General features: G+C 40.7%; 1 protein-coding gene across 1 annotated transcript in view; it reads right to left on the bottom strand.

Annotated features, from left to right (window-relative positions):
- Positions 1 to 17,789, bottom strand: part of LOC146501050 (uncharacterized) — a 40,237-nt gene extending 22,448 nt beyond the window's left edge. The window contains exon 1 of the mRNA XM_085136657.1: positions 17,518 to 17,789. Within this exon, the coding sequence (XP_084992783.1) occupies positions 17,518 to 17,602 (85 nt within the window). The 5' untranslated portion in view covers positions 17,603 to 17,789. The remainder of the gene's footprint in view (positions 1 to 17,517) is intronic.
- Between the last annotated feature and the right edge of the window lie 279 nt (positions 17,790 to 18,068).

The following is an 18,068-nucleotide window of genomic DNA, read 5'->3' as shown; positions in this document are numbered from 1 at the left end:
ACACTCCAACTAGCAAACACATCCTGAAGGTATGTTTTCTCAGATGTCGCTGTTCAATCGACCACAAAGTATTTGACGACACTAACAACACACATAGTGCAGAAATGAAATTTCCTGCTTCTCAGCAGCCAGTTATATCCCACACTGTGGTGGTGGTCTTCCAAAATGAGAAGCAGTACTTCACATGGAACATTTTTCTTCATCTGCTTGGAACTATTTGAACAATGCATCTCAATATCTGGAATTAAAACTTTATGTTTGTTTTTCAAATAAAACATTCTTGTATTCAGTTTCACAAGATCAAACTAGGAACTCTTTCTAACTGACTCAGTTTGACTTGAAGTCTCAAACAAGCTTCTGTTGAATTTCCATTCAGGTAAATGTTATCTCAAAGGCATTGGAGGTAATTTGTGTGTACCGTCAGTGCATTTCAATACAGAGACATAAAACCAGGGATGTCTGGCAGAGCCGTTGGCCACAGAGCTGGGGAGCAATTTTTCCTGCGGAGGTTTGAGAGTTTTCAAACACTGCGTGTTGGGAGAATTTGAAATTTACTGGAAGAGAAGTGTGGTTTTTAGAGTGGTCTTTACTACCCCACCGCAAGCCCCGAGGAAGAGGGGGGAAGTCGGGGGGAGGGAGGGTCACTTTTTCCCCTCCTTTCAGCTAATTCGTTGCAGGTTCTGCACTTTTCCACAGACGCCACGGTTTGACTGTGACATCGGTGAAAAGGCATGCTCCCTTTCTACTTCTAGATCTGTACTTTCCACTAGTCAGCTAACAGGGCAGACGGTTTCCTCTCCTGGTTTAAAACATGGAGTCTGGATCTTTTCAACATGACTCACGTGTCTACTGCTGCTATCATTTAGTATCATTCACCAGACATCGACCAGATAACCCGACCTCCTTTCTCATAAGTCATGACGCGCACCAACCACCAGGAGAAAACCTGGGAAAGCTACTTTGTGATGTACTTGGCAGATGTGAGGAACGAAAAAAAAGGGGATAGTTTATGGATTTTCCTTGGCTAATATGGAAGCACTCATAACACACTGCGTTTGGGGAGAAGCTATGGAAGCCAGAAATGGAGGGGTTAGAAATTGAACTTATGGAAATGATGAGTCATTTAAAAGTGGATCCTTGATCTCTTTTAGAAAAACAAAGATGAGTACAGGGCCTAAACTGACAGTCACAGCATCATCTAATTTCTAAAAGATATTTTCCAGTTGATGGTAAGTTTATAAAATCATACATTTTGTTCTGAACAAGCCCTTCTTTTCAGTCAGAGTAACTTGCCATAGCTGACATGGTTTATACCATGAGGACTGTAACTATGATTTCTCATCCAGATGCAGATGAGTTACAGCTGCTGAGGGGTGGCTCTGCTGCAGCTGTGCTTTCTTGCTCTGAAAACCCAGAGTGTCGAGGCCAAACATAAATCTTCCCTGTATATGGCCTTTAGGTCAACCTGCGACTTGTCCACTGATAAAGTTGTCCATTAAAGTTGCTGTTCCACAAACACTGACTGAGGTATTTGCCATCCGAGCCCAGAGCTGGAGTCATAATAGGTAAAAAAAAAAGAAAAAAAGGACGCCCAATGTTTTGGCACTCGCGTCAACAGTGCTTTGCTGCAACGTAATTCGACACCCTGTGATTATACCTCAATCTACCTCCTTTTATTTCCTCTAGCATTTTAACACATCAGAAAAAGGCATCCTGTCTGTTTAATATTCAGCAGTGTGCACGATTTACCGTATGATGCTGACGGGGCTTGAAAGCTGAAGAAACACTCTAGTTTGAACATGCTCTTCACCTCGGCTTTCACAAACAAAGCTCTGAATCTCGAGGGAGGGGTAGGAAGCTCGGGCCAGGAAAGTTAAAATGATTGCATGTCTAGGCTTTTCCATCAACAGGCCCCCGTCTCCACTGGCTCTTCCTTTTAAAGAGGCAACCGCAGCTATGAGCTGTTCCCTTCCTGTGTTCAGTCAGTGGACGATTGTGGTCCTGCTGAAGTACACATCACCCCCTCCTTGTCTTCATGTCTTGTGCTTCTGTTGCCTTGGACTGGAATCATCTCCATCTTATGCTACATATCCATGGCAGAGCTGGAAATTTGAATCTGCAATTTACCGAGTTTACATTGTGGCATTTTCTCAGTTTAATTAAGCTTGCTGCAGGGGTCGCTTCTATCAAACTGGTTGTGTGCCTTTGTGTCTTTGTGGCACATTATCATAATGAGATAATTATGCTGTACAACAGAAATCGTGCTCAAGAGTGAGAATTCTTTATAATTACAGGACTTTGAGAAGCTGTTGAGGATGATAAAATGAAAGTTGCTACACATCAGTGAGGTTTTTAGACTTGCTCTTGCTGAGGTCAGTGTCAAAGGTCAATTGAAGGGCAATCTTTTTCTGGCTCAGTATCAGAAGAATTCTTAACTTCTTTTGAAAAACAGTGCAATGCAGTGTCCTCACACTGACTCCAAACAGATTGCATTTCTTAATGAGCATTAGTGTTCTGGTCTGTCTTTGTTTTATACTGTGGCTCTAAGTATGATTATGTTCAGTTTACTCTGTGACCACATAGCTTCTTTTGTTTATTTTTGCTTTTCTGCATCAAAATACGTTGCAGATGTCTGATTGCACATGGCAACATTGTGCAGTACGTAACCTACCATTTAGACAAATTTATTCCAACACACTCGGGAATACAAGCATCAATGTTTAATCCATCAAACCGTGTGATCATTCTTAATGTCCCAAGTCTTAAATCTCACTGAGTGATGACTCTGAAACTGCCTGCATTGACTTCTGCTGTGAAATGCCGACTATAATTTAAAGATAAAGCAAAAAATAAGAAAGGGGACAGATTTACTGGATGCATTCCGACAGGCCGTTCTTGCTATTAGGATGTGAAAATGCACAACAAAGTCTTGAAGTGACTCTTGACCTTGCCAGGTGTAGCTGTTTGATTTCAATAAAATCTTCCACTTAATCCTTGCACCCTGTCAAACATGTGGTTTTCATGTCCTCTCGGGATGCTTCCAGCTGCACACTGATCAAGCTAAACAAAATACACAAACACCTGCGGATGTACTTAAAATATTACAGAATAGTTATTATGGACAATAATGGACTTATGATCAAATATGTAAAACATTGAGGCATTTATTCTTGATGCTAATTATAATACGCTGCATAAAAACGAACTGTACCTAATGTTAGTTTAGGTCGGCCATGGTACATTAGCTGATAAAAGCTGATCACACTGCCAGCCCACATGAACTGATGTCTTAGCTGATAAAACTCATTTCTCAAATTTCACATAGGACCCAGCATTTTAGTTGCTTTAGTCTGCCCTCTGTTGCAGCTGCCTCTGCAAGCCATTTTGCAACCCACCACAAACCCAACTACTCCTTTTCATCCTTGGACAGATTGTGGAATTATATTAACACACGCGCAAATCCTCCAGATCAGCAAAATGCCAAAACATCTGCTTTTAAAGAGGTGCTCACACGCATCGTTGCTGATCACGATCATTTAAGTGCAAATACTTCACAGGACCGCATGGTAACCCTTTTCTTTGTCAGTGATAGTTTTTTTTTTCCTTTTCTGTCGTGGCGAGTCTTACTGTTGCTTCATGTTTGTACATGGAAGTCAGGAATGTATGCCTTAGGCTTCCAGCATACGCAGAAGCCCAAGGCACACATTGTCATATGGAATAAGAATCGACTTTTGACTAAAGTGGTCCTCACCGAAATTACAATCAAGGGTATATGGAACTATTATCTGACTGCCACAAACACAGTTGTCTTTTTTTCACCAGATTTTTCAAATGTGTTAATATAAATAAATAGTTGTGGTTTGTCCTCATAAGAGCAGGTATGCTGCAAAAGAAAAAGGATGATGTCAAACATTCCAGTTTACCAGAGCAGGCAGTTAACTTATACAAGGGGTCAGAGTACCCTGGTGTTTTACATCAACTGAACATACAGCCAGATGTGCTGGAATAAACTCTGGATTGTATACTCAAAAGGACTGAGAGGAAATTTCTTTCCAGCAGAGTTTGTTCACAATGTCTGATTAAAACACATGAATACAAAGAAAGCTAGTGTTTGAGGCCTTTGTGTTTGTGCAAACCAAATGTTAGCAAAGTGCAGTCTGGAATTTGGACAACTACAAGATACTGTAGCTGTAACTCAAATGAAACGGTGCAGCATTTGTATCTGGCTTGTTTTCTTAATGCTCTTCTTCCATTCTTTAGTTCCTCTACAAGGTTTGGTTCAGCTGCCGGAGCAACTTGTCTAATAAACCTCTGATTAAAAGGATTTAATGAAGCAGAGAGTGCTGAGTGAGCCTTTTTCTGGATGATTTAGCCTCGTCCTCCTCCTTGATGGATGAATGCTGTACTTGCCGACACTGATAAATTGGTAGCATAGCATGTGGATTATATTATGACTGTAATAGAGGCACTTTTCTTTCTATATGCATTTAACTGAAAAGCAAATGACTGGACTGTTTAACCATTACGGTCTGATGTCTGGTAGAGTCACTTAGCCATTTGTTATCTGTGAGAATTCCTGAGGTTTTGGTTTTGTGATATTGTCATCAACTAAATAGACCTGCTGGTTTCATACTGCCAGATGAAACCAGCAGGTCTGTGTAGGGCAAAGAGTAAACTATCTTTTCTCGCATGACACATTGTGAAGATCGGTTTTCATGGTCAAATATTCAACTACTGCTGCATTTGAAATGGGCTAGTGTCAACAATGTGAACTTCAGACATCTAGAGTGACTCCAAAAGGCAACCTCTGCTGCTGTTCCCAAAATGACCACTCCAGGCTGGCTCCAAAAATGAGTTGAAATCCAGACTCTATCTTTAAATGTACAACTTTAAAGAAGAAATTAACTTTAATTACCTCATGTAAATCATATTAAGGCTTAAGATTTTGCATGATAAAATGTGTGGCTGCTTTGATTGAGAGGTGTATGCAGACACAGGTGGTCGGTCTCTGTCTGACCTGCATCACCTCGGCTTATTCAAGATTCTCATTCATGTTTATGCTTTCATATTAGCCATAAATACTATGGATAATATGACCATCCGAGAAGTCTGTCTGAATGTTTTTGTTTTTTAATTATTTGTTAGCACTAATTAGGACGTCTGTGTTTATACACCTACCCAGTCTGCCGATGCACCTTGCTAAGTAAATTAAGTAAAATTAGCTGACACCTCTAACCCCCCGAGGAAAAAAAAAACCCCAACAACACAAAAAACAACCAAAACTGCTTTAAAGCAGTAGGTCACAAACCATGTGACCTGGTCTGATGTCACCATCTTTTACCTACAGTCTATTATAGAGGTAAGAAGTCCAGAGAAAAACATGATGCTGCTGACTTTTTTTTATAGATTTCTTGATGTTTATTTCTCTGTTATTAAGATGGTACCAATAAAAAAACCTCATCTAGAATGATCTCAGCTCACATCATTTTCACCCACTTTCATTGCATTTTCATGTGCAGACTGCGGCGCTCGCATAACACGCCTGTCTCCTCTCTCTCCCTCGTCTTTGCATCGTTTTCAAAATGCAAGAACACGGATAAATGTGGGCAGCACATAGTTAAGCTGGTCACATGCATCAAAGTCAGAAAACAGTGTTTTGCACAAAGTTGCATCTCGTGTACACAAAGCTGCTGGTATATGTGCGACATTTCAAGGGCATCTCATCTTGAAACACTTCCAATAATTCACATGTTGACTTGTAAATGCTAAAAGATGGAAGGCACATGTCCAGCCACTATCATTCTTCAGGCGGGGAAGAGCTTTGAGGCTTTTCTTTTTTTTTCCCCTCTCTCTTTTTACAAGGGATTCTGCATTTGTGAGAAGCAGCAAGCCCGAAGGCAAGAGAGATTTATTGCGTCCACATTTTGTTTGACCTCTGCGCTACAGCAGTTTAAGGACGCTGCATCCTCTCCTCAAACCCCGCAGCTGCCGGAGGCTCCATTTTAAATCCCACTTTTCCCTTCGCATTAGCCTGTGTTTTCTCATATCCCCCCTCAAGCTCTCCAATCTCCCTTTCTTTACCCTTATCCCTATCAAAGGACACACTATCTTTATGATCTTTCTGCCACGCTCCTGTCTTTTTGTCCTGCTTAGTTTTATTTTCAACACAAATTCCAGGCCATTTAGTGACTTTCCTCACAATCCCTTTTCACTTTAAAATGAAAGTTTGAGGACTTTTAGATAAATACATGGAAGCGATTCTGTTAGCAAATTTAAACGCCGCAGCATTTTCTAAAGGCTTTCAGTGCAGTCATCATCTATTCAAAACATTGCTGGAGGAACCTTGTTTTAAAGTAATGTGACGTTATTGTATTAACAGAAATGCACTTTTACTAATGGTTTCCAGCCCTAAGAATCAGACAAACAGTCATTGTTATGGAAGATGTTTTTGTTGGGGGGGTTTGGAAGCAGAGATCTGTATCTGCATCTGTAAGGAAAACACTGTCTGAGCCCACATTTAGGCCAAAAACCTCCCCAAAACACTTTGAGATAAAATTGATCCAATATTATTTCAGCATTATCTCCAAAATGGAAACCACGACTTTATTCATGTGAACTATTTCAGCTGTACGCCAAGTACTTCCTCGAGTCATCTGTTATTGAAATCACAGAGTTTGTTTCCAGTGATCGGCTCCTTGCAGGTACAAACTATATCCGTTGCTGCAGAGAGAAACGGTAATTTTCTGGACCGCTGTTAGGATCGGACAGATAAGCGAGCACAGGGAGACGGGGGTCAACACGAGGCCCCCTTCCTGTTGTGACATCACTCAGGTTGAAAGCCCAGGGGCGACACACAGACTTTATCGCTTTCTCTTTATTGCCAAATGAAGCCCTTGAAGTTACTGCAGTTTGCATTTTTGGAGGCACAGACAAATAGGGGTGATAAGGTCAAGGCAGGATTGGCCACATGGTTCTGTCTCCAGAAGGTTGTATCTATGAAATTGCTGGAGCCAGACTGTCTGGGTTTGGTTATGCAAATAAATGAATAACTGTAATTATTCAACAACAGGTAAATCAAAGCATTCTTGGAAGGATAACTGAAATCTGCACTGAGTTCCTATGAAGCCTTTTATACACTTTGATGGCAGAAGCTCCCTTATAAATTGAGCCATTCATTTCTGTATATTGACTGTGATCTTATTTTTTTTCCCTTTAAACATCTTAAAAAATATGTTTTTGAATCTCCAAAGTTCTGTCTTCTCCATTCATGTGATCCTTCTAGGTAGACTGCAATTGGTGTGCAAGGCATTGACGCTTTCACAGCCCTGGTAACTTTCAGTTTTGGAAAAGAGAAACTATAGACAGATCTGAGCAGAAATCTGTGACAACAGATGATACCAAGACAAACACAGCATGAAAATCTGCAGAGCTTCTTGACAACATGGGTTGTCTCTGAAGCTGACAAGAAGGTGCTGTAAAGAATGGTGAAAATCTTCAGAGGGCATTTATATTGACAGACACAGGCTATTGGACCTCATGAGAGGCCCCTCCCACTCAGACCATGAACCGTTTACCCCCTCTCCCTCAGGCAGAAGCCTGCGTAGCCTCAACGCCCGTGCAACAAGGCTGAGTGGACTCAGTGCCATAAGTTTTCATCTGCACTTTATCAGTTCATGTATGTGTTTTTGTTACTATATGATTTTTAAGTTATTAAGTGTTATTCTGTTTTATTCTACTTATTATTTTAATACTGGTCTGGAAAACACGTTTTGGTTTTCTTTCATATTTTTAACATGTTGAATGTCCGTAAATCTGTTTATCCATCAGCTATCACTGAGATCAGCTAAAGAGGCAGGACTGTGGCTGAGCTTGACCCTTGTGGCATCCCGTAATATGCACATGCTCCTTCTTTGTACTCCTTCACTTTTACTTGTGATTTTGCCACATCTGTTCATTTCCTGTGATGTTTTGGTCACATTGTGGTGCTGGCTCCTTTTGCCCAGCGGCCACCCCATTGGTACAAAACACCAGTTTAACTGTGGCTAATGTTAAAGTCTCATTCAAGGCCGATTTTTATTATTTGCTTTTTGACTGAATTAAATGTGCATAGTTGCACAATGCATAATTTGCATGATCAAATCTGCTCAATGAAGAGGGTATAGTTTTGTAGTTGAAGGTTAAGCAAGTAACCCAAGCTAAAGCTGATTTTACATGCATTTAAAACATGTTTGATTAAACTATATTAAACTGTGCAGTTACTGAGAGTGAATCCAAACCTCTCAACCAATCAGAACCTCTAATACTTGCTAAAACGGCCTTGGGTTCAGTTCTGGCATACACGTGTCTTGCCAAAAGAGTCTTAGATAAGAAAAACTGTATATGAGCAGCATTACTCTACTAATTTTAAAGGACGAAGCACATGAAATAATGTTCTCCTGTTTTTGAAGTTCTTGACTGACAAAAAGATTATTGTTCAATCTACTCGGAAGCAAATGCTCTGAGATACACTTCACAGTGACCCATTTTCTCTAATGACAGAAGTATGAAGGGAATATTCCCACCCAGGTCCTTGTGACATTATGGCAAAACACCAAAAACTGCATCAACCAATGAAAAACGTTTTTCACTAGCAGCGAATCACTTCTTGGCAGTTCTGCTGCAGTTTGTTTGCTTAAAGCCCTCCCTCCTATCAGTAACAGATGCATACTTTATCCAATATGTCACAGACAGCTGTGAGTCGCAGAAATCTCGAAGGCGGTCTCCCACCAGATAAAATTACAATGAAGTGTTTTGCTTTACAGATGTGGAACAAATCACCAGCTGACCAATTTTTCAGTTCCGTTATGAAAAAGAACATATTTGCAGTAATCTCATATGTCTCAATCTGTCTTGTCTTCAGATCGTTAATCACAATTAACAACAACAACCACTTTTCTAGAGGAAATTCCTTCATCCTAACTCTTAAACTGGAGTCTGTTGCGACATACACATGGAGGTATCTGCTGTTGATCACGTGTCCCAAACAATCCTCCGGGGTTCCCCTCATTCTCACTTCTTCTGCCTTTCACATTCTCACCTTTCTTTTCTCTCCCTCTCTTTTCAGACTCCCTTTCTTATCCCCTGTCCCTGCCTCCTCCTCCTCCTCTACTCTCTGTTCCTTCCTCTCTGATCCGCAGCTGTGCCAGGACTTTTCTTCCCCCCTCAATGCCCCTCTCCTAATACTGTAGATATAAAATTACGATGAAAAGATTCTGTATTTAAAGCTTACCCCTCCCTTCTCTTTAAACACTGTGCCACACCAGGAAAAAAAGCTTAGAAACAAGAAAGAGCATGCAACTGAATAAAACTCAAAAAAAAGGCTCAAAGCCTCCACTTAGTGCTCTTATGTAGCCAAAGTAAATAGAGAGTGGCATGATGCACAGCAGACGTCAAGCTGTGTAAACCTTTGTTTTTTTGAATCTCATACGGCTGATCAAGTGAAACCTGAGCGGAAAATATCCAACACGTGAATTACCCGGTTATCCCACACCAGCCTTTGTGTTTGCGTTGCTTTTCTTTTTAATTTGAAGCGTTACAAAAATGCAAAATGGCAGTTTTAATGTTATTCATATGGACATAATTTCAAAGCTAGCACAGAGTAAATTACCACGCCAGCATGTGAGTTTGTTGTTCTTCTGGGTGAAATATACTAACTTTCCTCAATGTGCTGTAAACAGCTGAATGGTGAAGCAGTAAAGGCGGTTGATGCGTAAAGGCTCCTGGCTGACACTAAGAATCCAGCAAAGATTGTTTTTTTTCCAATATTTAACATTGGCTTCACCACTTTAATTCATTCTCATTAACTTTGTCTCTTTTGGCAACTTGTCTGCCAAAGCATTTCACCCATTTGCTAAAACCATTGAGGTTAAATGGTGGCGATGAGTCACCGACAACAAGCAGACATTTCCACATCTCACTGGTCTGGCTCGATGTGAGACGCGTCTGTTTGGGAACACTGGCTGGACATTATGGCCAGTGGCCGGCACAGACTTCACATTGTGTTAAAAGAATGCTCCCTTCTTTTTTACCAAAAAAAAAAAAATCACTACCCCACTGGACCTGCTGTGAGCTCTTCACATCATAGCCTAAAGAAGAAATGTCGCGAAACAAAGAAAGTCTTAAATAGGCAGAATTTTATTAGTCCAATCAGTCTTACTTTTTTCTGCAGCCAACACTTAGCAAGTCTTCTTGGTTTCTATTGCTGCTCCCAGATAGTCCATGCATCTGCTGAGCAAACTATGACTTTAATCATAGACGACACTTCAATAAAAACCATACCCTCTGATGGGATCTGGATGGGATGATTAGAAAATACAAACCCTGTGTGTGCTGGAACTAACATTCAAATCAAAATCCAATAGAAGAGGAGCTCAGTTTGGCCCTCACATTAAAGTGCTAAAATCCACTCGGCCTGACAAAACACCAGAAAGATTGTAATTGATTTGCAAAAGTCTGAGATGGTGGACATTTTCCAGCTGCTAACAGTCTAATTCTGAAATCCTTACATGCTTATTAGCACTCTTGCTGGTCAACACCAAGAAAACTTAATAATATGATACTGCTGACGAGTTCTTATAGCAGTACTTTTGTCTTTGAAACTAACTTAAGTACAAATGTTCTGTACAAAAATATGTGATAAAGAAGTTTACCACAGGAGTCCCTGCAATCCTGTGGAAAACTAAGTGTACCCAATGATTCAGCAGCTTGTAGGACCACCATGAGCAGCAGTCATTTGAAGAAATTGTTTTCTGTGTATCAGAATTTCACTGGGCCAGTGCAACGTGAGAAAGCTTTTTGTGTCACATGACTGCCAGATCTGAAAAAGTGAATCCAGTGTGGAAATGCCTGCACTCTAATGACCAACAGGAGGTCAACTCCTGAAGTGAGATTAGCTGCCAATAAGAAAATGATCCTAATGACCTTGGTACCTTTTCTGATAGCTTTATGGCTTCATTCTCTAGTGTAACTGCTGAAATCAATTCTGAATTTGTAGTTTTATGGCAAATAAATTAAATTAACTCCAAATTATGTATTCAGAAAAAAAGCTTCCATAACAATTTTTTTTATTTATTTGTGTAACGTACAATTGAATATGATTGTATTCAGTGAAACGCAGTAATCTGCAGTATTTGCAGCTGCTGCAGCTTTATGACCACCTGGACAGAAAAGTACCTCAAAGCACTGCTCATATATGAGGCATTTCACTGTGAAGTCAGCTGTCCAACAAGTTGTTAACAGCATGTCTTAGGCCACACTGCTAACCCCTGTAACCCATGTAGCACCATTCAGTCTCCCTCTTCAGTCGTAATATACACAGTCAGGCCTCAGCTTAGAATTTGGGTCGGGCCGCAACCTGCAATTATGGCCGACTGTCACCATTTTGTGGCATTCAAACAAGTCATGGTAGGACTTTAGAATGTGTTTCTGTAAGTTCATAGTCATCCAGGTCATGGTAGACTTAAGTGGTTGAGTTTACTGCAACCAGATGTCTTTTGTAAGTCCTTGAAGTCACTTCAGCTCTCATCCAAACAGCTTCTTCAGTTCTAAAAGCTTTCAGTCAGCCTTAAAATCACATTTTTTGAAGACTTGAGGTAATTTTGACTTTAAAATGTTTCATTTAAAACTGTAGGAGAAGTTGAAATTGCATGTGTTTGCATTTCCCGTTATGACAATCAACTGATTCCCTCCACGGCAACTGTGGTGTGATTTTACAGAATCATTACCTGGACCGAAGCACTTCACCACAGACAAAGAAAGGTTTCCAGATGGGCTGTAACATCTCCTGAAAGCTACTACAGCAGCTTTTAAACAGTCAGCAGAGGAGAGACAGAGAACATGTACAGAGGGAGTGCTACATTACACTGAGACCTGCCAACCTGCAGAGGATAAGCTCCAGAGGGTAAAAGTCCCCCCGATCTGCAGGAAAAACTACAACCAGCTGTATCAACACTCGCTGAACAGGCTACGCACCAGCAATGGCTGACTGCTCAAAAGCATTATCATGAAGGCCATGTTTGTTTTCCTGGCATTTTGTGATGGACTATATTACTTTTTAATTGTGGAGAAAGATAATGTTTGCCTGAAAGCTTATAATCTTTACTTTCATGACCAATTAACGGCCTGCTCCTGCAGTTTAGTACTGAAGTGACGTGGCGCTGACGAGACAGAGAGACTGAGAATGATTGGACGGAACATGAAACATTTTTTGACACATACTGAAAGGATGGAGCCTCGATTTTCCAAAATGAAAATCAATCTTTAGACTACTAATATTGTGTCTTCTTACAAACTTCACATCTCCAGATTTGTAAAAGAAACTTCTTGTTTAAAAAAAAAATTGTTAAAATAGAAATCTAAAATTGAAAAGTTTCTGTTTCCTTATGATGCTGCACCAATCTGCTGCGGTGGAGAGAGAGCTGAGTGTGAAACCAAAGCTCTGCATTTACCAGTCGATCTCTTAACCTCACCTGTAGTTATGAGATTTGGGTAGTGTCCGGAAGAATGAGATCACAGGTACAAGCAGCAAGAAAGAGCTGCTCTCTTTCAGATCAAAAGGAGCCAAGCGAGGTGGCTTGGGTGTCTGATTAGGAAAGGGGTGTCCAACTCCAGGCCTTAAGGGCCGGTGTCCTGCAGGTTTTAGATGTGTCCTTAATCCAACACAGCTGATTTAAATGGCTAAATTACCTCCTCAACATGTCTTGAAGTTCTCCAGAGGCCTGGTAATGAACTAATCATTGGATTCAGGTGTGTCTAAAACCTGCAGGACACTGGCCCTTGAGGCCTGGAGTTGGACACCCCTGGACTAGGATGTCTCTCAAATGACTCCTAGGACAGGTATTTCTAGCACGTCCTACCAAGAAAAGACCCTGGGGCAGACCCAATACATGCTGGAGAGATCAATATCTTGGCTGGCTTGGGAACACATCAGTGCCTAGGGAGAGGAGGTGTAAGCCTCTCTGCATAGACTGCTGCCCTCAAACCCAGATAAGCAGCAAGAAATTGGATGGATGGTGAACTTATTATACTTCCAGCTCCATATTTTTATTCTTTGACTTCACAAAAATAACTTAGCATGATTCATAGTTTAAAATAACACTCAGCTAAATCATTTGGAACCAACTCAGTTCAGCCACCTCATGAAAGCAGCCATTTAAACTCCTGTCTCTATAAGGTCACCCTAGCAATGACCCAGCTCTTCTGACTAGCTGACCCTTCCAGTCAGAAGGCTCAAACAGGACTATGTATGACAACATTTAGACAGTAGAAATAACTGCTGGTGTTGAAACATCCAAGAGCTTAGGCTTTTGTAAACTTGTAAATAATGCTGACCTCATTATTTGAGACAGGCTATGTAAGTATATATAACAGAAAGTAATGAAAAGGAGTAGATAGTGGATCATGTGAAATGTGCTTGGATTTTCATGCTCTATATACATAATCCTTCCGTAACGCTGATATAGTCACAGTGCACCTTTAATTTTAAAGCTTTACACTTTGTAGTGCTTTGCAACTATCTTTAACTATATCAGTATAAACATGAATTAAAATTAGCTTTATTTATTCAACTGTGACACAGAACTTGTGAATTAGTGGCCAAGCTCTTCCTCTGACTACCGTAGGACTCAGTGTCAATTATACTTAAATTAGGACAATTGTAGCATTTGGGGAAATGAGCCTGTTCTGTGTTTACCGTCTGTCCTCTCATCCTCCTCCTACATAGACAAACTGAGAGGATCACAGGACAGATGGGCGAGCAAGTGACAATCAAGCGGCAGGAAACCTGTTAGGAGGAGCCATAATTGCACGGCCTTGGAACAAATAGCTACTTTAACTTGAACCTGTAAAGACAGGGGAGATGGGCTGTCCCCCTCAGACTGTTTAGGGTGTCTTTAGCGTTGACAGATGTAAAACTTACTGGCTCACAGTTTACCTAAAGCAACACTGACACACTGTTTTATATTGGCCGTTTAACTTCCTCCCCTTCCAAATAAGACTTTTTTATATATTCCAAGTAGTGCCAAAGAGACTTTTTTAACATCTGGAAGTCATCCTTTCCCCCAATCCTCCATTTTCTGACTGCAATACTCTGGTTTATAAGTAGTTCCCATGATGCATCCCTGCATGAAAACTCCTAATCAGCTCCACTGTCTCTACCACCAACACACCCCGGGTTTACAGTCTGACATTTCACATCAGTTGACATAACACCTCCTCAAACGTGTAACTGAAACAATATAAGACAATGTACAACCTTTTAAGGCTGACCCTCCCCCCTTCCCTTGTCTTGCCTTTAACTCTGGTAGAAGAAGGCGTGTAATCAAGTCATAGCTCAAAAATGCAGCATGTGTTTCTAATCAAAGCCGTCTGTGGACCTGGATGAATTCACATGTTTGGACGTTTCAGCTTTAGTAGAAAACAGCCCATTTGTTGCGATGTCACTGATGTGGCAACAACAACTGGAACCAATTTAGGAGGCAGGGTGACCTCATGCTGGTCTGCTGATCTGGAGTACTAGATTTTTGCTTTGTGCTAATGGTTTCTCTCAAACAGAGGAAAAAATATGCTTGGAGACGCTTTAAGATTTTGGCTGTGATGGAAATGAAAAAGCTGGTGATGATGAGACAAATGTAACTGCGAATACACTCGAAGAAAGCCAGCGGTGTCATGAGGACTGGGTGTTGAGTTTCTTTGATGTAAGGTGCAAAGTGCCATCTTTGAAGACGTTTTACAGCTCTGTCAGTGTCTGGAAGAAGTGGTCTCACACACACATGAACACAGACACACACAGACAAATGCATGATTTCTGTTCTTGGCTAAAACTCCGGGCACAGACTGCTGTTTCTTGTTATTGGAATCAGTATTTTATTGCTATTTTTTTCCGTGTTCACATCCTTAAACTTTCCTCCAAATATTACTGAAAAAATCTGCTTCTTCCAGCACAGGTTGTAGTTTTTCTTTGAGGCCTGCACTATATATTTTCTTTTATCCTGGTGTTCTGTGCTGGCGTCACCATTTCCAAGTGTGAGCTAAAAGTCTGCTCCTTGATCTCGTTTTCCAAACCATGTTCTGATGCAGAAAACGTTCCACACATGTGCAGGCACATGTCTCTAATCTAGAGCTGTATCAACTAAAACGTTCAACATTTGTTTCGAACATGTTTTTTTTTGTCTTCAAAGCATTGTGTTTGATTTTCAGTAACTTCAGTGTCCTATCTTTTTTTTTTATTCTCAAAAAAAGCAAAATGTTGGCTAACAAAAGGTTTCTGCGAGTATGACAAGAGTTTCATCGACCATCTGCCAAGCTGCAGTTTCCCTATAAAAGTAGTTCCCTGTAACTAAATGGAATATGGAAATATTCAAATTTGACTTTGTAAACATTTGGATTGGATAATTTGCTTCTTGAAGATTATTTAGAATTCTTTCTAATGGCCTGCAGGGGGCTCCTCTGATTGCAAAATGTCAGATTATGAAGAAATCTACAGGCTAATTACCGATTTATGACCTCAGTAACCACTTTCCTAATGTTGTTAGTTCCAAGTTTCTTTAAATACAACATGCTGTTTATTTACTAAATTGCTTTCTTATTTGGGCTCAAAATGACAATAAAGCTAATGCTTTAGCAAATGCTTTAGGGCTGACCATTTGTTTTCCAAGCTGCTACTGTATAAGTGTTTCTTAGTTCCCAATGCTCATTTGCTACATCCGGTTTCAAAACCCCAAGATGGCGATGGACAAATTGCTCAGCTCAACACTTCAAGACAAGAACCAATGGGTTCACAGTGGCTACATTAAAATTGTATATACAGTCACCTGGTGGGAAAAACACCTAATTAAATACTGACCTTTTAATCATGCATTTAATCTGGCACAAGGATATATTTTAGCCCGATGAGTGATCTCACTGCAACACTAAGTGTGCTTCAGGACTTCTGACATGAGTCATTCCAGACAGTAGAGGAAAACTGAAATAGTTTTTGGTCTTGCTGCAGACAGTTGTTAAAAAAAAAAACATGAAATGTAATGACTCTCAAGCAAAACCCATACAAGCAGAGTTGGTCACTGTCTCTTTAAAGCCCCCCTCATTAAGACACGAGTATATTGTTCCACAGGGCCTTGAACCACATTTTCCCTTAGTCAACAGAAACCACGGACTTTCCAAAGTTTTTATTTGGTTGAAATGCAACCATCTCCCCCCACCTATGTTCCATGGGGGAAAAAAGCATGCAAGATCGAGTACTGCTGAATATGAACAAATATGGAAAGTGAGATTTAACCAGCTAGAGTAGTGAGATGCTTAAAACATAGCTTCTAGGAGCTATAGAGAACAAACGGCAGAAACGTGCAGATGTGCACAGCTGGATCTCTTTGTATATTTAAATCAGGTTAAATGCACTGATCATCAAATGTCAGCATTAAAGTTTGTGTTAAATTTCTTTGGTGCAGATGAAGTGCACACATGCTGCTTTCACCACAGGGTGGCACTCTATCCAGTGTCCAACTACCACACCACAGCTTTACATGAAACTGAACCCAAAGAGAAAAAACAACTAATTTTGGTTAATTATATAAAGGAAAAATAGCTTTTCTTTTTAATTACACTCTCTAACAGCAGTCCAGTGCTCAGTGTGCCCCATGACATCACGAGGAGAACAAGTCAGTCCCTGTGACGACGCAAGACATCAAACACTCCGGTGAGGGGAAAAAAAAAGCTGGAAGCGTGGTTCAAGTAAAACAAGAACTCTCAGGTGTTCCAGGTCGCAGCTTTGCCAGCTGGAGACATCAGCAGCCCCACAGTCTCAGTGACTCCAGCAGCATCTCTGCTCCTCACATCTGCCCTGAATTAACATGTAGCATGTGTTCCCCTAAAGCTGAAATTCTTTTCACAGATGCACAATGTAAGGGGGTGGGGGGCAGGGGTGGGGGTTGTGGTGACACTTAATGAATCTTCCAAAGTGGTAGAGTCGTGCAGGAGTAATGTAATACCACAAAGGTCCTCGTTTCCCTGCTCTGCACATTTTCACTGCCTCAGGGTGACATCACTCGCAATCACTGACAGATTTCCACTGAACTGTTTTCTGACATGCAGAGCTTCTTTTTTTGCCATTAGCAAATAATCCACAAGATTCTCTTTCCGTATTAATCATCTTTAAGCCTGACACAGACTCTTCAGTGGGCTGGAAACATTTCTCATCCACACCAGAACAAGGCACTGGGGCAAATTAAGTTGTCGTGTGCAAGGAGAAGTCAACAAACCAGCAAAAACCCCGTCTATCTAAAATAGTTTCTCCTAAATCACTTAATTACATTTCTGCAATATTAATAATCAACATAAGTCTATACAACCAAGCCTAATTTGTACTTCAAAGTTTTCTCATGCCTGCACAAAAAGTCCAAGCCAGTATCTGAAGGTTAGCCACCTTCACACATTATCACCAACAACAATAGGTGTTAACATAAGCAGCTGATGGGGTTCACTTACCGCTGGTCTGAGATGAAACAATCAAAACCTGAGCAACGGAGACCAACAGAAAAAGGAAAGTCCTTAAATGCACAAAGCTCTCCATGTCTATAAGAAAGACATGAGCTGTCCTTGTGTGCAAAGCGAGGGGAAAAGGGATGAGAAGAAGAAAAAAAAATGTTCAGGTTATCACTGCACCACCATGAATACAAGAGTGCCTCTCCTTGTAAGCAGCAGACCCAACCCTGACTGCGAGAGTGCTTTTTTGTGTAGTTACAGCTTTAAATGAGAAGAATGCTGGCGAGCCTAATTTTCCTCCCCCTTTTGTCAGCCCTCTCCCATAACCATCCTCTCACAGGCTTTGTGGCTGTGAGAGAACTACACCCATGTTCACAAGCTCTCATAGTTTCCAGTGTTTCTTTCTATCTATCTTAAAAAATGAGCTGTCTTTACTCTGACGCATAGAAAAAGATGTCAAGGAGGAGATAAGAAAAATGACTTTGCTTGTTTGAAGGTGATTTTTTGTTTCTTTTCTCTCCTATTTTACTTCAGAACTGGTCACTAAGAAAGAC

This window comes from Neolamprologus multifasciatus, chromosome 16 (genome assembly GCF_963576455.1).
Source record: "Neolamprologus multifasciatus chromosome 16, fNeoMul1.2, whole genome shotgun sequence".
In the NCBI taxonomy this organism is placed as follows: domain Eukaryota; kingdom Metazoa; phylum Chordata; class Actinopteri; order Cichliformes; family Cichlidae; genus Neolamprologus; species Neolamprologus multifasciatus.
Note: the sequence above shows the minus strand (reverse complement) of the source record. Positions and strands in the feature narration are given on the sequence as shown.